The sequence below is a fragment of the Anomaloglossus baeobatrachus genome, chromosome 1 (genome assembly GCF_048569485.1).
Source record: "Anomaloglossus baeobatrachus isolate aAnoBae1 chromosome 1, aAnoBae1.hap1, whole genome shotgun sequence".
Classification (NCBI taxonomy): domain Eukaryota; kingdom Metazoa; phylum Chordata; class Amphibia; order Anura; family Aromobatidae; genus Anomaloglossus; species Anomaloglossus baeobatrachus.
Window position 1 is genome coordinate 513,781,961 of NC_134353.1, and position 23,747 is coordinate 513,805,707.

The window sequence follows — 23,747 nt, forward strand, 5'->3', positions numbered from 1 at the left end:
TGCCAGGATGATCTGCGTGGACACTATCCTGTTGGGTCTCACCTTGATTGATTGCCAGAATCTCGCAGTGATAGTTTTTCACGTTGTCCTTCTTAACCATGTATTCCTGTATTGGAAGTCTAGCTGTCTGCAGACCATTGTCTTTAGCTTTTTGATATGTTACTTTCTTAAAAAAAAAAAAAAAAGTAAGGTTATATTTAGAATTTATGGAATTTGCACTATAGATTAGGCAATACTCTGGCCGCAATCATACCGCCGTGTACTTTTTTTTTTTTCTTTCTTTCCAAACAACTTTTTATTTGATGAAATTCATACTTACAGAAGCGAAAATAATCACGATTAAGTTCACACAGTCATCATTTTGAACACTTCTCCTATCACAACATTGGTTTTGCATTCTCAACCAATGTATAAAACAATATAACAATCTACTGTAAGAACATCAGCTCATAAGGGTTCACTACGTTAATTCCCCATTCTCAATCTCCCCAGCAAGCCTCCTAGGTCTCCCCAGCGAACCTTCCAGCTCTCCCCAGCGAGCCTTCCAGCTCTCCCCAGCGAGCCTTCCAGCTCTCCCCGCAAACTTTCCAGCTTTCCCCAGCGAGCCTTCCAGCTCTCCCCGCAAACTTTCCAGCTCTCCCCAGCGAGCCTTCCAGCATTCCCCACAGCAAGCCTTCCAGCTCTCCCCATAGAGCCTTCCAGCTCTCCCCAGCGAGCCTCCTAGCTCTCCCCAGCGAGCCTCCTAGCTCTCCCCAGCGAGCTTTCCAGCTCTCCCCAGTGAACCTTCCAGCATTCCCCAGCGAGCCTTCCAGCTCTCCCCAGCGAGCCTTCCAGCTCTCCCCAGCGAGCTTGCCAGCATTCCCCAGCAAGCCGCCTAGCTCTCCCCAGCGAGCCTCCTAGCTCTCCCCAGCGTGCCTTCCAGCTCTCCCCAGCGTGCCTTCCAGCTCTCCCCAGCGTGCCTTCCAGCTCTCCCCAGCGTGCCTTCCAGCTCTCCCCAGCGAGCCTCTTAGCGCTCCCCAGCGAGCCTCTTAGCGCTCCCCAGCGAGCCTCTTAGCTCTCCCCAGCGAACCTTCTAGCTCTCCCCAGCTATACCATGATGTATCTTTGAACATGCGCATTATGTTAGAAATTTCTTTTTGTGAATAGCTTTTTTTCTATAAACGTCCTCCACTTATTGAAGAACTTGGATGTATATCTCTCCTTGCTGCTTTCTGCTTCCAGTTGATCCATCATTACCAGCGTTTTCATGGTATTTATTATTTCCGACATGTCAGGTGCTTGCCTTTTCCAGCCAATGTCATAGTATACATTTTTAACAGTTAATATCATCACATGTATCGCTTTTGGGATGTATGAGTGTGTTTCCCTCCCTCCTGCTCCTGACGTTGTATCATGGAACAGGCAAAGTAGCGGATCCTTACCTATCTTGATCCCCCAAATCTTATTAATTTGTAAAACTGCTTCTCCTCATAATTTTTCTATTACTATGCACTCCCATAGGCAGTGTACCAAGTTTGCCTTTCCTAAGTAGCATTTGGGGCAGTTGGTTAAGCACTGCATTATGCATTAGGTTAAATTGCATCTCTCACCACTGATCATTTACCATTACCTTTCTCACTGTTAACCAGCCCTTAGTTATCTTTTTCTGTAGATCTTCAACTTCCAATTTGTTGCCCCATTCCTCCACTACCTCACTTTCTTTATCACGGTCATATTGACTTCGCAAGTGGGAATAAAACGCCAACGAGATCTGTTCGGTCTCCACACTCGTTAGATTATCAGCCATTTCTCTTTCCCAGAGTTCCCCAGTTTCTCAACACTGACGCATAATGACTCACCATCTGTCTACATTGTTGGTGTTGGATATTAGGCAACATATACTTGGTGGAAATTTCTTGCCAACCATATACCTTTTCCCATTCTGAGCCTAACAGATTTCCCACTTTTCTTATTCCTCTCCTTTTCCATTCCCCAAAGAATTTATCCTGTTGTCCCTGTTCGAAGTTGATATCCTCCCATAGAGGAAAGCATTTCAAGAGGCAGCATAGTAGCCTATCCAGTTTCCTTATTGCTTTCCACGCGCCTCTCGTGTCCTGCAACAAGCAACTGAGTTTGACATGTGGTGGAAGTTTTCTGTTTTCATATGTAACATTGTGCCCAGGTCCAGCGGTTTTGCCAGCTCCCTCTCCAATTGTGTGTTGGAAAAGAAGTTTGTATTGCGTATCCAATCTTTAATATGTCTTGCCAAGGCTGCCAAATTGTAGGCTCTCACCAATGACATTTGCTTGCCCCTCTCTTGTTTTAGGCGTGTCAGTTTGTGGTATGAGATTCTTGGCCTTTTACCTTGCCCTATGAATTTGGTAAACGCTATCTGTATTGTGTTCTCATCAATGTGTTTTAGCAGAAGTGGGATTGTTTGCATCGGGTAGATCAATCTCGCGAAGCTGACAACAAAGAGAGCGGTATAGTATTCCATCTCCCCAGCTCCCTATCTTATCTATTAGTGGGGAGTAATTATGCCTATACGTGGCCATAGAGTCTATACCTATCATAATCCCGAAGTATGTGATATTTGGAATTTATTTATATTTATCTTGTAGCGCGAAAAGGATCCGAAAAACACAATTGAATCCAATATTTTTTATAGCTGCTGTTCTGGTTTTGCTAGGAATAGAAGCATATCGTCTGCGAAACAACTCAGCTTGACTTCTCTATCCCCACCTTTATGCCAGTAAAGGCTTCACATTTTAGTAAGTGTTGGGAGAGCGGCTCAACAGTGATATCAAATAGCAACGGTGATAGTGGACAACCCTGTCTAGTTCCTTTTTGTAAATGAATGTCTGTGAGATGAAGCCTAGGGCCGTTTACTCCTTATTGATGTAGTCACTGTGGACATACAGACCTATCACTACATAGACTATTGACCCCTTAGAAGAAAGGGAAAATTCCAGCAAACAAGCCCAAAAAAAATGTATTAAAAAATACAAAATTTGATTCCGTCTTGATATCATGATGACATAAGATGGAATCCTTTTTAAATACCATGGAATAACATTTTGTATTTTTTATCAATTTTTTGGACCCGTTTGCTGGAATTTTCCCCTTCTTCTGATGTTGTGCAGGTTTGCCGACCAAAACCTTCCATGCACGGTCCAACTAGTGGTCTCAGAGGAACAGGTGAGCGGGTTAACCCTTTTTCCCTTTACTACTGACCCCTTAGTATTATGTATAAACCGGTAAATACAATGCTTTAACATGTGAGAAGATGAGATTGGTGAAGTCTGATCTTGATTTCAATAACAAAATGGCTGTAATAAGTGCTCACATTACTTTAACATTGCTCGGAGGTGAGGAACCAAAATGAAGGTATCATCTCACATTTACGACATCTGCCTGTTAGATAACCATAAACTGATTACCAAATACCATACATGGCAGAATTCATTCCCTAGAAGAGCACAGACATCAATTAAATCTGCGTTTTTATCATGAACATCTTTTTTAAAGGAATCTGTCACCAGGTTTTTGCTATTTCATCTGAGAGCTGCATAATGTAAGGACAGAAAGCCTGATTGCAGCCACTTGCTCAATAGCTTGCTGAAGTTGCAATACAATCAGTGTTTTATCAGCAGGAGATCATCAGTTCCTGACTACCGTGTTTTTCAGCATTTTCGGAGCAAGGCTTAAATATAAGCCCTACCCCGAAAATAAGCCCTAGTCGCGGTTCAATAATGAAGTGTCCGTGCAGCTAAAAAAGTTACAGATACTGCTGGACACTTCATTATAGACAACGGGCACCCCGCAATCACACTCACCAGACGCCGAGCAGGGGATCTACAGTGGTCGCACCCCCACACACATCAGATCTAACACACACACATATCCGATCTCACACACAAACATTCGATCTCACATACACACATCAGATCTCACACACAATCAGATCGCACACACAAACATCCGATCTCGCACACAATCAGATGACACACAAACATCGGATCACACACACATCGGATCACACACATACTCACCACATCCAGCGACACCGATTTGTTCTGGCTGGCAGAATCCTGGGAGGCTGTGCAGTAGAGCACAAGGACCTGCCGCAATGCTTGTGTGCCGTCCCTGCAGCGGTCAAACGGCTCGGATCCGGGGGACATCGCGGCTGTGGCTCAAGGGTTTCCGGACCTGGGGGCTCGCAGCCACTCTCAAATGCAAAGGGGGGCTATTTACAGGGGAGAGAGTTTGTGACGCCACCCGTGGTTTGTGGTAAGGGGAGTACCGCCGCTGATGATGGGAGTACCCACGGGAGATGGAGTGGGAGCAGCCAGATGACGTTTCCCTCCATGGGTAGGGTTGACCCCGGGACTCCAGATGCTGGGACGCTGGAGGGGAGCGCAGGCCTAGTGGAAAGCAGGGGAGGACCATGTACTCACTCAGGCAGCATCGGTGATGAAAAGCAGACGCTGACAACAAGGTAAACCAAGTCTCTGGCTGCCGCTGCCCTCTTAGGGGAGCCCGTCCGGGTATCCGTCCCCTATAGTACTGCCGGGTGGTCCGGAGCCTGCCTTCATGCACAAATTAGAAGTGTTCTGGTAGCCCGTTGGCATAAAGCTGTCCGGTCCCGCTCCCCACTGTTGGTAGAGGAGCTGTGCTCTCAAGAGCTCATGCTTGGGATTTCTGTGGGCTGCGTGGGTCGGAAAGCCCTATCCCCCTCGTTTCGCTAGTGCCCCTGATCTCTGAGCTTCGTGGGGACAGTCCATAAAGTCACTATCCTCCGCAGGTTAATTGCCGGGTTGCCTCAAGCTACTCCCCGACCTAGGGTCCAGTACCCCGCCATGATTTTGGTCCCGGACCGATGATTAGGCTAAGGCTGCTGACCATCCTCCGAGACCAGGTCTAGGCACCCAGCCTCAATCCCCTGCGACCGGGTCTCCGACTCCTCCGGGCCCAGACCACTGTCTGCAACCCAACCTCTTACTCCCCGGGAGCCACACACTCCCCTAGCTCCTCACTGCTTGAGGGCTACCACTCTTTCTGTCTCACTTCCCTCCCACTAGTCTGCCTGACCCGTAGGTGGGTGGCACAATTCCAGCTCAGTAGCCCACTGGCGTGTCTGACAGGGTGTGGTGTGAGGTGTAGTTGGGATTTGAATGCTGATGGAAGCAGTACTACAGGTTAGGAATCCAGAATTATGGGGGGGTTGAGTCCTGCACCAAGAGGTAAAGAGCGTGCAGTACCCTGTGACGCCCTGACTAGTCCAGGGGCGTCATACTTGCTTACAGGACCTGCGGACAGACACGTGACTTCCTCCCATCATTCCCTGCAGCCGGAAGTATTCTGTGACGCTGGATGTAGTGTGTGTGTGTGTGTGTGTGTGTGTGTGTGTGTGTGTGTGTGTGTGTGTGTCAGCATCAGCCAGCAGCAGGGGACGACGGCTAGCAGCACACACTGAAGATCACAGGGAGGACCTGGGAGCCACGCAGACGCCGGGTCTGGTAAGTATAAGTCTGCTTTTTTGGAGGGTAAACTTACCCCCAACCATGTTTCTCCAAAACTAAGACCTCCTCCGGCCCTAGTGCTTTTTTGAAGGTAAAAAAAAGTATAAGACAGTGTCTTATTTTTTGAAAAACACGGTAGTTCTCATGTGCAGGACAGTCAAACTAATTTGTGTAACCTCATCCCAATGTACTACACTGTACACCTCACTGATCTGCAAGGATTGATTATCCATACTACCTCACTGATGTGCAAGCACTGAATACTGGATTTGTCAGCAGTCACAGTAATAAGTCACAGAAAAAAACTCACCAAATACAGCCATTAGCCAACAGGTCAAACAGCAAGTGCACTCGCAGGATGCAGCCGGCCCCCTATGATAAAGGTGGGGGCAACATAGGTGCAGAATACCGATGAGGCAACCACTCACAGCCTACTATATCATGGAGGGGGTGGTTGCTGGTATTAAAGCTGCACACAGATGAAGTTTGCATAGGGCACCAGTCACACAGGTATGTGTGATGCACAGTGTCTGGCTACAGTCAGGCACTTAAATAGTGGTGGCCAGCCCGCCTGATCTAATAGTATGGGCGTCATCAATAGGCTGGAGCCAGACACTGTGCATTGCACGTGCCTGTGTGACTGGTGCCCTATGTAAACATCTATTGCATGTTTAATACCAGTAGCCACCCCCTCCATGATATGATAGGCTGTGAGTGGTTGTCTCATCGGTATTCTGCACCTGTGTTGCCCCTGCCTTTATCATTGAAGGCCGGCTGCATCCTGCGAGTGCACTTGCTGTTTGACCTGTTGGCTAATGGCTGTTTTTGGTGAGTTTTTTCTGTGACGTCTTAGAATTTGTCCTTTTCTGTGAATCAGTCACAGTAATACCACAAACAGCTGCAATGTTTCTTTATTTAACAAACCTTCTGGACGCTTTCATCAACGAGTCCCCCAAGAACATACACTTTCGTGGGATCAATGTCTGCCAGGACTTGGAAGAAAAACAGGATTAGGATTATTTAGCATTTTTTCATGATAGCTCCAAAATAAAACAATTTGGAAACATTATAAACTTATTAGAAATGAGACTTTGGGCCTTATTCATTAAGATGTTTTCACCAGAATTCTGGCATAAAACACCTCAATAAGTTGAAAAATTTGCAAAGAAAAGTTGAGAATGTCTTGGCATTTGTATGCCAGTCTCAGCCAACAAACTAAAATGGGTGGGACTAACACTGAGCTACAAAGCGGTCCATAATGTCTCCTGCGTATATCTCCAAAGTAATCTCCCAAATACCTTCCCACATGTAACATCCGGTCCTCTTAAGGCCTACTTCTCTCCTCCGCTCTCATATATTCCTCACCCAATCGCCTCCATGGCTCTTCTTGAGTATCTCAGATCCTATTCTGTGCCACAACACTTCCAGCTATACACTACATTTGGAAAATTTGGACAGAACTTGAAAACCCATCTCTTCAAGAAAGCTTACAGCCTGCAATGACCCCCACTGCCATCTCCCCAGCACTAGAGCCACTGCAACCCCCCAACCTACTGTCTCCTCCCCATTACCCTATAGACTGTAAGGCTGGGTACACATATCCGGCTTTTCGACGGTTTCACGGATGCGGTGCATGCCAGTACAGTATGATACAGTACATTGGCAGCGCCGCAACTTCCGGGTCACATGCTCCGGTCACATGACAGCATGTGACTGGCGCTTGCTGCGCTGCCAGTGTACTGTATACACTGTACTGGCGTGCGCCGCATCCGTCAAACCGGCGAAAAGCCGTATATGTGTACCCTGCCTAAGACCGCAAGGGTAGGGCCTTCTCCCCTCTGTACTAGTCTGTCTACTGTACAGTATACAGTGTGTCCAGCCATATCCTGTCCACCGCCATTAACTTGAGAACGGCAGCAGCTATAGGCATAGAAGTGGTGTCTAGGTATAGTAAAGTATCCATGCGCTACGCAATGAAACCACCTATAGCGCCACCTGGTGGAAAACAACGGAGTTAGTATTTTTATCTTGAAAACGGAACGAGATAGAGAAAAAAAATGAATTACAAAGTTGTAGGGCATCATCAATTCAATACGAATCGACACCTTGCATACAGAAATGCTATGATTAGAACGTGTAAAACTCACAAGCCTGTGGACGTGAAGCGATACCTCATGGAGACCTTCCTACAACTCACTGGGTATGGTGGCTGCGTGTAGTGGCCTCCACGCTCACCTGACCTGACCCCATTGGACTTCTTTCTGTAAGGTCACATCAAACAGCAGATGTATGCAACCCCCTCCACCAACATTGCAGGACCTACGACGACGTATCACAGATGCTTGTGCAAACGTGTCACCTACCATATTGTACAACGTGCAGCAAGATACAGTATGCTGTCCAGAGTCCAGATGTGCATTGCAGCTGACGGTGGCCACTTTGAGCATCAAAGTTAAATGAGCGCCATATGCGTTACCAGCATTCAATGTTTTGGGGGGTCATGGGTTTCATATAACAGCATTTCTGTATGCAAGGCGTCGATTCGTATGGAATTGATGATGCCCTACAATTTTTAAATTCACTTTTTTTCTCTCTCTATCTCGTTCTGTTTTCAAGATAAAAATGCTAACTCCGTTGTTTTCCACCAGGTGGTGCTATAGGTGGTTTCATTGCGTAGCGCATGGCTACTTTACTATACCTAGACACCACTTTATAGCTGCCGCCGTTCTCAAGTTAATGGTGGAGACAGGACATGGGTGGACAACTGTATGTATTTTGTATGTAACCCCTTCTCATGTACAGCACCATGGAATCAATGGTGCTCTATAAATAAATAATACATCTTGCCAGAGATGTACTATAGTCCATCTCTGGCAGAGGGACTTGTAAGATGCAGCTAACCCCATATTAAGTGGTGTGTGTGTCTTAATAAATTAGAGATCTTATTCCACAACGTCCCTTTACAAGGCTAGCATGTAAAAGAGCAGTCTTAGTGAATCAGGTTTTTTATGTTTCAAAATCATGTAATAACCAAGTTTTCTAGCATGTATCCATTTCAGAAAATTAGGGGTTTTGGGTGGGTGACTTACCATGGTCAGAGTCTGGAGTGAGATAAACTATTGTGTCTAATGGAAATAGATCAACAAAGCTGTCTGCTGTGGATTCCACCTGAAAACAGAAAATCCAATGTTTTACAACAGGAGTTTAACCTAAAGTACCTGAAAATCAACAAAACCAGCAAAACTGTTAGTGAGCAGAAGTAATGCATGGAAATCATACCCCTTTTAGTATATAGTATTGGAACCTTAGCTATTAACATGGAGCCTTATGACCAGAGAAAGAATAATGCGCAGGTTATGTAACGCTCAGAACTCCACTGTGATATACTTAGATAATCGGATCATAAGGGTACTTTGCACACTACGACATCGCAAGCCGATGGTAGCGATGCCGAGCGCGATAGTACTCGCCCCCGTCGCAGCTGCGATATCTTGTGATAGCTGCCGTAGGGAACATTATCGCTACGCCAGCTTCACATGCACTTACCTGCCCTGCGACGTCGCTCTGGCCGGCGACCTGCCTCCTTCCTAAGGGGGCGGGTCGTCGGCGTCACAGCATCGTCACACGGCAGGTGGCCAATAGAAGCAGAGGGGTGGAGATGAGCGGGATGTAAACAACACGCCCACCTCCTTCCTTCCTCATTGCAGCCGGGACGCAGGTAAGGCGGTGTTCCTCGCTCCTGCGGCTTCACACACAGCGATGTGTGCTGCCACAGGAACGAGGAACAACATCGTAACATCGGTCCTTCCGAAATTATGGAAATGACAGACGCTAAACCGATGATACGATTTCGACGCTTTTGCACTCGTTAATCGTATCAAAAACGATTTACACACTCCTATGTCGACAGCGACGCCGGATGTGCGTCACTTTAGATTTGACCCCACCGACATCGCACCTGTGATGTCGTAGTGTGCAAAGTACCCCTTACTGTAATGTCATGTATTATTGCTGGCTTCAACTTATGGCCTTTACCAGGTAACGTGCCCTGCCTGGGGCAACCTTGTAGGCATATAGTGTATTATGGGTAAAGGAGCCTAAAGATCACAATAGTAACCAAACATTTTACATTGATTTTTCACATTTCATTTCCCTATAATTATAGGAAGATCATGGCTTATTTGGGTCCTGACTCTTCCCACCAATCTTCCCCCCACCCCCCTCCCCAATCCTCGAGAGGTATGCCGCTCATGAGACAGGCGTGCACATCTCCTGGTTCAATGTGACCACAGCCTAGAGTGCGGACTGTATAAAAAGCATAGGCTAGCAGTGTGTTCACTTAGGGAGGAACTGTGCGCTCCTGTTTCCTGAGCTGCACACCTCTCACGGAAGGTGTGGGGAGATGTCTGAGTGATCACTGGGGTTTCCGGTAACCGGAACCTAAACAAATTTCACACTGGACACTGGTTTTTTTTTAGGCTCTTAGACTATGTTTACACTGGGCATTTTTTTAGCTGCAGATTTGTCTTGGTTTTATGCAAATCCATGCTAATAAAACTCTGCTTTTTACAGTCCCAGCAAAGTCTATGAGATTTCCTGAATCTCATGCACACACAAACACAGCAGGATTTTTCCTGACAGTTTTGTGAACCACCTCTGGTTTTACTGCGTTCTGAAAAGAATGAACATGTCAATTCTTTTCAGCGCTTCTGCCACAGTTTTTCTCCCCAGTGACAGGTGGACTCGCAGATACCCTGGATTGGCGGGTCTAGCCGGGTTAATAAAAAACCTGGTTCAGGCCCATCATAGATCCAGGCTATCTGGCCGGCAGTTAAAAATGGTGCTGGGGATAGGGGAATTGGAGCAGGCGCGCTATATTTACTGAATCACCAGCACGGCTGTACACTCCCGCAGCTCCTCCACTTCCCCACTCATTACATATTCACAGCTTTCAGCTGTGATTGGTTGCAGTCAGACGCGCCCACAGTCTGAGTGACAGCATCTGACTGCAACCAATCACAGACCTGCTCTGCGGGTCTATTGTACAGAGAATGAGTGAGCTGCACGTTCAGCCATGAACTTACTCAGGCTATTTATGGTCACAGGTATCGCCCATTGTGACCAGAAATCACCTGAGTGAAGTTACCGCTGTTCGTGCGGCTCATTCATTCTCTGGAGCTCACAGCGGGCAGTCATGTTCTATGGCCGCTCACTGTGATCTTCAGATGTAGCAGAGCTGCATCATTATGGGACCTAGTGTGGATTACGTCGGACCTGCAGGGGTGATTATGGGGTTAATAAAGTGGTGAAAGAGGGGGCTTTTTGTATTTTATTTCAAATAAAGGATTTTTTTGGTGTTTGGTGATGGGGATATTTCATAGACGCCCACCATTACCAATCTAGGGCTTAGTCGCAGCTATGAGCTGCGATTATCCCCTGATATTACCATGATTGCCACTGCACCAGCGCAATTCAGGAAGAGCCGGGTAAAGTGCTGGGATTGTCGCATCAATCCTGTGTGGCTGCAGGCTGATATTTTTAGGCTGGGTCTCTCTAGCCTGAGAATACCAGCCCCCTGCTGTGGGGTTTATCTTGGCTGGGTATCAAAATTGGGGGGAGACCACACGCTGTTTTTTTTTTTTAATTGTTTATTTAAATAAATTAAAAAACAGCATGGGGTCCCTCTTATTTTGATTCACAGCTAAGGTAACCACACAGCTGGGGGCTGCAGCCTGTAGCTGTAGGCTTTATCTGTGCTGGGTATCAAAATATGGGGGACCCTATGTCATTTTTTTGTTTTTATTTTTCACTGTACGATAGACCCGCAGACCAGGTCTGTGATTGTTTGCAGTCAGACGCTGTCACACAGGCTGGGGGGCGCGTCTGACTGCAGCCAATCACAGACTCCAGTTGGGGGGGGCTAATGAGTGGCACCAAAAGTAGGAGGAGCCACGGGAACAGGTACGGTTGAGCCTAGAATGTATGGGCTCCTTCTAGGTTAGTGGCCATGACCAGCTGCGTTAGTGGGCGTGCACGGCTTGGTTAGTGACCTTGGTGATATTTTTCTCCCTTCCAATACAATTATGCTTTGCCCCCCATGTGATAGGGGCTTGTTGAATGACGTCATACCAGGAAGGAGCCCATACACTCTAGCATCTACCGGAGACTGGTAAGTATAGGGCGCTCGCTTTACCTTTTTTTCTTTACTACTAGAGTGCCGGATTCAGGTCAATCCCGGCCCGGCCCAGCACTCTGATACTTTTGAACCCCTGCTGGTCTTGACATCATAGAAAAAATGCTATAAAAACGCCAAAAAAGCGAACCAAAATCGCAGATGAGTCCCAGGAGTCATCCAGCCACAAGATCAGGTTTTGGTCAGGAAAAAAACGCTGCAAAAACGTCCAGTGTGAACATAGCCATATTGTTTCAGGAAACAACACATGTATATAGTCCTAATGGACAGATCCTGACCCTATCTTTAGTAATGAAGTGTCTAATGAAAGTGAGCAAAGGTCATTATGAAGGGAGGGGTCTGTGACATCAGCTTTTGTGATTGGTGGATCCTAAGTTATCAGTTGTTAGCTGTCATTGTAATCCTTTCCTCTGAGGGTAAGGGGTGCTTCACACACAGCGAGCTCACTGCCGAGATCGCTGCTGAGTCACGCTTTTTGTGACGCAGCAGTGACCTCATTAGCGATCTCGCTGTGTGTGACAATGAGCAGCGATCTGGCCCCTGCTGCGAGATCGCTGCTCGTTACACACAGCCCTGGTTCGTTTTCTTCAAAGGCGCTCTCCCGCTGTGACACACAGATCGCTGTGTGTGACAGCGAGAGAGCGACAAATGAAGCGAGCAGGGGAGCAGGAGCCGGCGTCTGACAGCTGAGGTAAGCTGTATCCAAGATAAACATCGGGTAACCAAGGTGGTTACCCGATATTTACCTTAGTTACGAGCCTCTGCAGCTCTCACGCTGCCTGTGCTGCCGGCTCTCTGCACATGTAGCTGCTGTACACATCGGGTTAATTAACCCGATGTGTACAGCAGCTAGGAGAGCAAGGAGCCAGCGCTAAGCAGTGTGCGCGGCTCCCTGCTCTCTGCACATGTAGCTGCATTACACATCGGGTTAATTAACCCGATGTGTACTGTAGCTACGGTAGGAGAGCAAGGAGCCAGCGCTCAGTGTGCGCGGCTCCCTGCTCCCTGCACACACAGCTGTGCGCTGGTAACTAATGTAAACATCGGGTAACCATACCCGATGTTTACCTTAGTTACCAGTCTCCGCAGCTTCCAGACGGCGGCTCCGTGCAAGCGCAGCGTCGCTTGCACGTCGCTGCTGGCTGGGGGCTGTTCACTGGTCGCTGGTGAGATCTGCCTGTTTGACAGCTCACCAGCGACCATGTAGCGATGCAGCAGCGATCCTGACCAGGTCAGATCGCTGGTCGGATTGCTGCTGCATCGCTAAGTGTGAAGGTACCCTAAGGAGCTTTGCTGACAGCTCAGGAAGTATGGTTATAAAAAGCCCCAGTGGCCAGTGCGAAAACTACAAGATTACCAATTTTGTTTTTTTTAATGAAGATCGTGATAAGAAAACAAAACATTGCCAATTTTTCTTTTTTAAATACATGTATCATAAAATCATGAGAAAATACGAGGTCATTTTCTAATGGAAGCTTCCTTTTAAAGGGTTTGAACCAAGCTTTTAAGATCACCTATCTACAGAATAGGTGATAACTTCCTTGTTTTATGGGGGTTCAACTTTGGGGTCACGCACGGATCCCAAAAACAGGGCTCGGCTATCTGCAGCAGTCCCATGAATGATAAATCATGTAGAGGAACACAAGCTCGACCTCTGTTCCTTTGAGACGGGGCTCTGTAGAGTCATGGTCTCTAGATCGGTGGGGGTCACATATTCGATGGATAAATAACTTAAAAAGAAGTGCTGATCTAAAACATTAAGAAGTTCAGGAAAAAAACTTACAAGATAATGGACAAATCCGTCATTCATTCTCACACATTCATCATATAATAGACTGTTTTCTACAAAACCTGTCAGGTACAGCCAAAACGGTTTTGCAGCTTTCTTGTTGGACCCATAAAGTCTTCTAATTTGAGCAGCAAGACGACTTATCTCCTGGAACGTCAACAAATAAATGTTAACAGTCATTTCATATTGGTTATCAAAAATCCCAAGAAGCAGCAAAAAGTCATTGTATAAAAACATAAAAGTGCTGGTGGCAGGTTAATAATAAGATCCACCAACATTCGATAATGCTGTGGTGGCCTAGTGTGGTCAAACTGGACATGTCTGTAACGTAAAAGCCTCCTGAACTCATCCCAGCCCGGACTAGTAAGCCCGATACAGATCATAGAAGGTTTTCTGACCTGAAGTAACCAAAGAAGGGAATTTTGTTTACTTACCGTAAATTCCTTTTCTTCTAGCTCCAATTGGGAGACCCAGACAATTGGGTGTATAGCTATGCCTCTGGAGGCCACACAAAGTATTACACTAAAAGTGTAAAGCCCCTCCCCTTCTGCCTATACACCCCCCGTGCACACGGGCTCCTCAGTTTTGGTGCAAAAGCAAGAAGGAGGAAAAAATTATAATTGGTTTAAAGTAAATTCAATCCGAAGGAATATCGGAGAACTGAAACCATTCAACATGAACAACATGTGTACACAAAAAACAGGGGCGGGTGCTGGGTCTCCCAATTGGAGCTAGAAGAAAAGGAATTTACGGTAAGTAAACAAAATTCCCTTCTTCTTTGTCGCTCCATTGGGAGACCCAGACAATTGGGACGTCCAAAAGCAGTCCCTGGGTGGGTAAATAATACCTCATAATAGAGCCGCAACCGGCTCCGTCCTACAGGTGGGCAACCGCCGCCTGAAGGACTCGCCTACCTAGGCTGGCATCTGCCGAAGCATAGGTATGCACCTGATAGTGTTTCGTGAAAGTGTGCAGGCTCGACCAGGTAGCCGCCTGACACACCTGCTGAGCCGTAGCCTGGTGCCGCAAAGCCCAGGACGCTCCCACGGCCCTGGTAGAATGGGCCTTCAGCCCTGAGGGAACTGGAAGCCCGGAGGAACGATAAGCCTCGAGAATTGGTTCCTTGATCCACCGAGCCAGGGTTGATTTGGAAGCTTGTGTCCCTTTACGCTGGCCAGCGACAAGGACAAAGAGTGCATCCGTGCGGCGCAGGGGCGCCGTACGAGAAATGTAGAATCTGAGTGCTCTCACCAGATCTAACAAGTGCAAATCCTTTTCACATTGGTGAACTGGATTAGGACAAAAAGAGGGTAAGGAGATATCCTGATTGAGATGAAAGGGGGATACCACCTTAGGGAGAAATTCCGGAACCGGACGCAGAACCACCTTGTCCTGGTGAAACACCAGGAAGGGGGCTTTGCATGACAGCGCTGCTAGCTCAGACACTCTCCGAAGTGATGTGACTGCCACTAGGAAGACCACCTTCTGTGAAAGGCGCGAGAGAGAGATATCCCTCATTGGTTCGAACGGTGGTTTCTGAAGAGCCATCAGCACCCTGTTCAGATCCCAGGGTTCTAACGGACGCCTGTAAGGAGGGACGATGTGACAAACCCCCTGCAGGAACGTGCGTACCTGTGGAAGTCTGGCTAGGCGCTTCTGAAAAAAGACAGAGAGCGCAGAGACTTGTCCCTTAAGGGAGCCTAGTGACAAACCCTTTTCTAATCCGGATTGAAGAAAGGACAGAAAAGTGGGCAAGGTAAACGGCCAGGGAGAAACGCCCTGAGCAGAGCACCACGACAGGAAAATTTTCCACGTCCTGTGGTAGATCTTGGCGGACGTTGGTTTCCTAGCCTGTCTCATGGTGGCAATGACCTCTTGAGATAATCCTGAAGACGCTAGGATCCAGGACTCAATGGCCACACAGTCAGGTTCAGGGCCGCAGAATTCAGATGGAAAAACGGCCCTTGAGAGAGCAAGTCTGGTCGGTCTGGGAGTGCCCACGGTTGGCCGACCGTGAGATGCCACAGATCCGGGTACCACGACCTCCTCGGCCAGTCTGGAGCGACCAGGATGGCGCGACGGCAGTCGGCCCTGATCTTGCGTAACACTCTGGGCAACAGTGCCAGAGGAGGAAACACATAAGGGAGTTGAAACTGCGACCAATCCTGAACTAAGGCGTCTGCCGCCAGAGCTCTGTGATCTTGAGACCGTGCCATGAACGTCGGGACCTTGTTGTTGTGCCGGGACGCCATTAGGTCGACGTCCGGCATGCCCCAGCGGCAACAGATCTCCTGAAACACGTCCGGGTGAAGGGACCATTCCCCTGCGTCCATGCCCTGGCGACTGAGAAAATCTGCTTCCCAGTTTTCTATGCCCGGGATGTGAACTGCGGATATGGTGGAGGCTGTGGCTTCCACCCATAGCAGAATCCGCCGGACCTCCTGGAAGGCTTGCCGACTGCGTGTCCCGCCTTGGTGGTTGATGTATGCCACCGCTGTGGAGTTGTCCGACTGAATTCGGATCTGTTTGCCTTCCAGCCACGGCTGGAACGCCTTTAGGGCAAGATACACTGCCCTTATCTCCAGAACATTGATCTGAAGGGAGGACTCTGTCTGAGTCCAAGTCCCCTGAGCCCTGTGGTGGAGAAAGACCGCTCCCCACCCTGACAGGCTCGCGTCCGATGTGACCACAGCCCAGGATGGGGGCAGGAAGGATTTCCCCTTTGACAGAGAAGTGGGAAGAAGCCACCACTGAAGGGAAGCTTTGGCTGCCCGAGAAAGGGAGACGTTCCTGTCGAGGGACGTCGACTTCCTGTCCCATTTGCGGAGAATGTCCCATTGAAGTGGGCGCAGATGAAACTGCGCAAAAGGAACTGCCTCCATTGCTGCCACCATCTTCCCTAGGAAGTGCATGAGGCGCCTCAGGGGGTGTGACTGACCATGAAGGAGAGATTGCACCCCTGTCTGTAGTGAACGCTGTTTGGTCAGCGGAAGCTTCACTATCGCTGAGAGAGTATGAAACTCCATGCCAAGATATGTTAGTGATTGGGCCGGTGTCAGATTTGACTTTGGAAAATTGATGATCCACCCGAAACTCTGGAGAGTTTCCAGAGCAATGTTCAGGCTGTGTTGGCATGCCCCTTGAGAGGGTGCCTTGACAAGTAGATCGTCTAAGTAAGGGATCACCGAGTGTCCCTGAGAGTGTAGGATTGCCACCACCGTTGCCATGACCTTGGTGAAGACCCGTGGGGCTGTTGCCAGGCCAAAAGGTAGTGCCACGAACTGAAGGTGTTCGTCCCCTATGGCGAAGCACAGGAAGCGCTGATGCTCTGGCGCAATCGGTACGTGGAGATAAGCATCTTTGATGTCTATTGATGCCAGGAAATCTCCTTGGGACATGGAGGCGATGACGGAGCGAAGCGATTCCATCCGGAACCGCCTGGTTTTCACATGCTTGTTGAGCAGCTTTAGGTCCAGAACGGGACGGAAGGATCCGTCCTTTTTTGGCACCACGAACAAGTTGGAGTAAAAACCGTGACCCCGTTGCTGACGAGGAACCGGGATCACCACTCCTTCCGCCTTCAGGGTGCCCACCGCCTGCATAAGAGCCTCGGCTCTGTCGGGGGGTGGAGATGTTCTGAAGAAACGAGTCGGAGGACGAGAGCTGAACTCTATCCTGTAACCGTGAGATAGAATGTCTCTCACCCATCGGTCTTGTACTTGTGGCAGCCAGGTGTCGCAAAAGCGGGAGAGCCTGCCACAGACCGAGGATGCGGTTTGAAGAGGCCAAAAGTCATGAGGAGGTCGCTTTGGGAGCGATGCCTCCGGCGGACTTTTTAGGACGTGACTTAGACCGCCATGCATCTGAGTTCCTCTGATCTTTCTGAGGCCTTTTGGACGAGGAAAATTGAGATGTGCCCGCGGTCCGAAAGGACCGAAACCTCGATTGTACCTTCCGTGGTTGAGGTCTGTTTGGTTTGGACTGGGGTAAGGATGAATCCTTTCCCTTGGATTGTTTAATGATTTCATCCAATCGCTCACCAAACAAGCGGTCACCAGCCAATGGCAAACCGGTTAAGAACTTTTTGGAAGCAGAGTCTGCCTTCCATTCACGTAGCCACATGGCCCTGCGGAGTACCACCGAGTTGGCGGATGCCACCGCCGTACGGCTCGCAGAGTCAAGGATAGCATTAATGGCGTAGGACGCAAACGCCGACGCCTGATTGGTTAAGGACACCACTTGTGGGGCAGATGTACGTGTTACCGCATGAATCTGCGCCTGACAAGCTGAGATAGCTTGGAGTGCCCATACGGCTGCGAATGCTGGAGCAAAAGACACGCCGATAGCTTCATAGATGGATTTCAACCATAGTTCCATCTGTCTGTCAGTGGCATCTTTGAGTGAAGCCCCGTCTTCCACTGCAACTATGGATCTAGCCGCCAGTCTGGAGATTGGAGGATCCACCTTAGGACACTGAGTCCAGCCCTTGACAACCTCGGGGGGGAAGGGATAACGTGTGTCCTTAAGGCGCTTGGAAAAACGCTTGTCTGGACAGTCTCGGTTTTTCTGGATTGCCTCTCTGAAGTCAGAGTGATCCAGAAACATATTTAATGTACGCTTTGGAAACCTGAAACGGAATTTCTCCTGAGAAGCAGACTCCTCAATTGGAGGAGCTGGGGGAGAAATATCCAACACCTGATTGATGGTCGCTATAAGGTCATTCACTACTGCGTCACCTTCAGGTGTATCTAGGTTGAGAGCGGCTTCAGTATCAGAATCCTGATCTGAGACCTCCGCTTCATCCTCCAGAGAGTCCCCCTGCTGGGACCCTGAACAGTGTGATGAAGTGGAGGGAATTTCCCAGCGAGCCCGCTTGGGCGGCCTGGAACTGCGGTCCGTGTCAGAGACCTCACCCTGGGACCTGTGGGTTACCCCCGGGGCACATTGCTGTTCCAATTGAGGGGGACCAGGGGTCAAGGACTGGATAGAGCCCGGGGCCTGAATCACCGGTCTGGACTGCAAAGCTTCCAGTATTTTAGCAGACCATTTATCCATAGTGTCAGACAGCTTGTCAGCAAAAGCTGCAAACTCCGTCCCTGTCACCTGGACAGTGGTAGCAGGTGGATCCACCTGGGCCACTTGTAGCAGAGGCTCCGGCTGAGTAAGCGCCACCGGGGCCGAGCATTGCACACAATGAGGGTCAGTGGACCCTGCCGGTAGTACAGCTGTACATGAGGTACAGGTTGCAAAATACGTCTGTGCTGTGGCACCCTTGCTTTTTGCAGATGACATGTTGTCTCCTCTGAGAACAACCAGGAGGGTATATAGCCAAAAATCAACAGAGCGACCGTACAGTGCAATGTATAGCCTAAAAGCCTATATATATATATATATATACACTTCGGTACTCAGTGGGGCCAGCACCACAGGTGCTGCTTACCGACCGCTCAGAGCGGTTGTGTGGTCGCCAGATTCCCTGCCTGGGTCTCCCTGTGTTGCCTCTCCTCCTCAGCGTCTGAATCGCTGACAGGAATGGCTGCCGGCGTTCTGTGAGGAGGAGGAGACCGTGGGCGTGCCCAAGAAAAGTGCGGGAATCCAGCGCCCCACTGTACTGAGTGAGGAGGGAGGAGAATACTAATGTATGCTCCAGCCCTCCGCTGACGATCCGTGCAGCGTCCCGCCCCTCCCCTGACTGGCAGGCCTGTGAGCGGGAAAGAACGACACTAGGCCGCAGAAGCCGGGGACTAAAGTTATAAGCGCGGCCGGCAATAAGCGCGGCCGCGCGTAGTCCCCCGGCGCACTAACACCTCCAGCAGTGCTGGAAAGTGTTTGGCACTAACGCTCCATGTCCGGCGCACTAACACACCCAGCAGAGCTGGAAAGTGTCTGGCACAAGCACTCCATGTCCGGCGCACTAACACACCCAGCAGAGCTGGAAAGTGTCTGGCCCAAACGCTCCATGTCCGGCGCACTAACACACCCAGCAGAGATGGAAAGTGTCTGGCACAAGCGCTCCATGCCCGGCGCACTAACACACCCAGCAGTGCTGTAATGTGTATGGGACCAGCGCTCCATGCGCGGTCCCCACGGAGACACAGAGTACCTCATAGTAGCAGGGCTTTGTCCCTGACGATATCCAGCTCCTATCCTGCAGATTCCCAGGGGCTGCGGAGGGAGCACGGTCCCAGTGCCTGGAGACCGATCCGGATCCCACTTCACCCAGAGCCCATTAAGGGAAAGGGAAGGAAAACAGCATGTGGCTCCTGCCTGTGTACCCGCAATGGGCACCTCAACCTTAACAACACCGCCGACAAAGTGGGGTGAGAAGGGAGCATGCTGGGGGCCCTATTATGGGCCCTCTTTTCTTCCATCCGACCTAGCCAGCAGCTGCTGCTGACCAAGCTGTGGATCTATGCGTGCATGTCTGCCTCCTTCGCACAAAGCTTAAAAACTGAGGAGCCCGTGTGCACGGGGGGTGTATAGGCAGAAGGGGAGGGGCTTTACACTTTTAGTGTAATACTTTGTGTGGCCTCCGGAGGCATAGCTATACACCCAATTGTCTGGGTCTCCCAATGGAGCGACAAAGAAATGAAAAATTCCCTGGATGTTAACCCTTGAACTGGGTTTTCTGAAGCCTTGTATAGTTTTGGATTTGCTTATATACACACACCCCATAAAAATATGTTTCAAAAGATCAACAATACAGAAGTGTCTTACCTTCTTGCTCATGTGATCGGTCATACTTAAGTCAATGCAAAGTTTAGGGCCAGAATCCTTTGCTTCTAAAAGACGTTCTTTGGTCAAAGCTTTTAAAAACTTTTTGCTGTGCTGCTGTGGGTCAGTCTCTGGAATAAAGGGAGATAAATATTCTTTGTAATGTGCTCACATTGCTGCATCCTGTTAATACTGGAAAGATGACGGAGGGGGTGGCATTTATTACATGTTAATGAAGGGAATTTTGTTTACTTACCGTAAATTCCGTTTCTTCTAGCTCCAATTGGGAGACCCAGCCAATTGGGTGTATAGGCTATGCCTCCGGAGGCCGCACAAAGTATTACACTAAAAGTGTAAAGCCCCTCCCCTTCTGCCTATACACCCCCCGTGCTCCCACGGGCTCCTCAGTTTTGGTGCAAAAGCAAGAAGGAGGAAAAAAATTATAAACTGGTTTAAAGTAAATTCAATCCGAAGGAATATCGGAGAACTGAAACCATTCAACATGAACAACATGTGTACACAAAAAAACAGGGGCGGGTGCTGGGTCTCCCAATTGGAGCTAGAAGAAACGGAATTTACGGTAAGTAAACAAAATTCCCTTCTTCTTTGTCGCTCCATTGGGAGACCCAGACAATTGGGACGTCCAAAAGCAGTCCCTGGGTGGGTAAAATAATATCTCGTAATAGAGCCGTAAAACGGCTCCTTCCTACAGGTGGGCAACCGCCGCCTGAAGGACTCGTCTACCTAGGCTGGCATCCGCCGAAGCATAGGTATGCACCTGATAGTGTTTCGTGAAAGTGTGCAGGCTCGACCAGGTAGCCGCCTGACACACCTGCTGAGCCGTAGCCTGGTGCCTCAAAGCCCAGGACGCGCCCACGGCTCTGGTAGAATGGGCCTTCAGCCCTGAGGGAACCGGAAGCCCAGCAGAACGGTAAGCTTCGAGAATCGGCTCCTTGATCCACCGAGCCAGGGTTGATTTGGAAGCCTGTGACCCTTTACGCTGGCCAGCGACAAGGACAAAGAGTGCATCCGAGCGGCGCAGGGGCGCCGTACGAGAAATGTAGAGTCTGAGTGCTCTCACCAGATCTAACAAGTGCAAATCCTTTTCACATTGGTGAACTGGATGAGGACAAAAAGAGGGTAAGGAGATATCCTGATTGAGATGAAAGGGGGATACCACCTTAGGGAGAAATTCCGGAACCGGATGCAGAACCACCTTGTCCTGGTGAAACACCAGGAAAGGGGCTTTGCATGACAGCGCTGCTAGCTCAGACACTCTCCGAAGAGAAGTGACTGCTACTAGGAAAACCACTTTCTGCGAAAGGCGTGAGAGAGAAATATCCCTCATTGGCTCGAATGGTGGTTTCTGAAGAACCATCAGCACCCTGTTCAGATCCCAGGGTTCTAACGGCCGCTTGTAAGGAGGAACGATGTGACAAACCCCCTGCAGGAACGTGCGTACCTGTGGAAGTCTGGCTAGGCGCTTCTGGAAAAACACAGAGAGCGCTGAGACTTGTCCCTTAAGGGAGCCAAGCGACAAACCCTTTTCCAGTCCAGATTGAAGGAAGGACAGAAAAGTGGGCAAGGCAAAAGGCCAGGGAGAAAAACCCTGAGCAGAGCACCACGACAGGAAAATTTTCCACGTCCTGTGGTAGATCTTGGCGGACGTTGGTTTCCTAGCCTGTCTCATAGTGGCAATGACCTCTTGAGATAATCCTGAAGACGCTAGGATCCAGGACTCAATGGCCACACAGTCAGGTTGAGGGCCGCAGAATTCAGATGGAAAAACGGCCCTTGAGACAGCAAGTCTGGTCGGTCTGGTAGTGCCCACGGTTGGCCGACCGTGAGATGCCACAGATCCGGGTACCACGACCTCCTCGGCCAGTCTGGAGCGACGAGGATGACGCGGCGGCAGTCGGCCCTGATCTTGCGTAACACTCTGGGCAACAGTGCCAGCGGAGGAAACACATAAGGGAGCTGAAACTGCGACCAATCCTGAACTAAGGCGTCTGCCGCCATAGCTCTGGGATCTTGAGACCGTGCCATGAACGTGGGTACCTTGTTGTTGTGCCGGGATGCCATGAGGTCGACGTCCGGCACCCCCCTGCGGCAACAGATCTCCTGAAACACGTCCGGGTGAAGGGACCATTCCCCTGCGTCCATGCCCTGGCGACTGAGATAATCTGCTTCCCAGTTTTCCACGCCTGGGATGTGAACTGCAGAGATGGTGGAGGCCGTGGCTTCCACCCACATCAAAATCCGCCTGACTTCCTGGAAGGCTTGCCGACTGCGTGTGCCGCCTTGGTGGTTGATGTATGCCACCGCTGTGGAATTGTCCGACTGAATTCGGATCTGCTTGCCTTCCAGCCACTGCTGGAACGCTTTCAGGGCAAGATACACTGCCCGTATTTCCAGAACATTGATCTGAAGGGAGGACTCCTGCTGGGTCCACGTACCCTGAGCCCTGTGGTGGAGAAAAACCGCTCCCCACCCTGACAGACTCGCGTCCGTCGTGACCACCGCTCAGGATGGGGGTAGGAAGGATTTCCCCTTCGATAATGAAGTGGGAAGAAGCCACCACCGAAGTGAAGCTTTGGTCGCCTGAGAGAGGGAGACGTTCCTGTCGAGGGACGTCGGCTTCCTGTCCCATTTGCGTAGGATGTCCCATTGAAGAGGACGCAGGTGAAACTGCGCGAAAGGGACTGCCTCTATTGCTGCCACCATCTTCCCCAGGAAGTGCATGAGGCGCCTCAAGGGGTGTGCCTGACCTTGAAGGAGAGATTGCACCCCTTTTTGTAGTGAACGCTGCTTGATCAGCGGAAGCTTCACTATCGCTGAGAGGGTATGAAACTCCATGCCAAGATATGTCAGCGATTGGGCCGGTGTCAGATTTGACTTTGGAAAATTGATGATCCACCCGAAACTCTGGAGAGTCTCCAGAGTAGCGTCTAGGCTGTGTTGGCATGCCTCTTGAGAGGGTGCCTTGATCAGCAGATCGTCCAAGTAAGGGATCACCGAGTGACCCTGAGAGTGGAGAACCGCTACTACAGTAGCCATAACCTTGGTAAAAACCCGTGGGGCTGTTGCCAGGCCGAACGGCAGTGCCACGAACTGCAGGTGTTCGTCTCCTATGGCGAAGCGCAAGAAGCGCTGGTGCTCTGGAGCAATCGGTATATGGAGATAAGCATCTTTGATATCGATCGATGCAAGGAAATCTCCTTGGGACATTGAGGCGATGACGGAGCGGAGGGATTCCATCCGGAACCGCCTGGTCTTTACGTGTTTGTTGAGCAGTTTCAGGTCCAGGACAGGACGGAAAGACCCGTCCTTCTTTGGGACCACAAACAGGTTGGAGTAAAAACCGTGACCCTGTTGCTGAAGAGGAACAGGGACCACCACTCCTTCTGCCTTCAGCGTGCCCAGCGCCTGCAGAAGAGCCTCGGCTCGCTCGGGAGGCGGGGATGACCTGAAGAATCGAGTCGGGGGACGAGAGGTGAATTCTATCTTGTAACCGTGAGACAGAATGTCTCTCACCCAACGGTCTTTTATC

General features: G+C 49.6%; 1 protein-coding gene across 3 annotated transcripts in view; it reads right to left on the minus strand.

Moving 5' to 3' along the window:
• The window catches only part of TRMT10B (tRNA methyltransferase 10B), a 48,790-nt gene that overhangs the window by 3,534 nt on the left and 21,509 nt on the right, over positions 1–23,747 (minus strand). For all 3 annotated transcript variants that reach the window (XM_075316137.1, XM_075316141.1, XM_075316145.1), the window contains 5 exons: positions 20,201–20,328; positions 13,478–13,630; positions 8,591–8,669; positions 6,426–6,493; positions 43–166 (listed from right to left, as the gene is read on the minus strand). In XM_075316137.1, the coding sequence (XP_075172252.1) occupies positions 43–166; positions 6,426–6,493; positions 8,591–8,669; positions 13,478–13,630; positions 20,201–20,328 (552 nt within the window). The remainder of the gene's footprint in view (positions 1–42; positions 167–6,425; positions 6,494–8,590; positions 8,670–13,477; positions 13,631–20,200; positions 20,329–23,747) is intronic.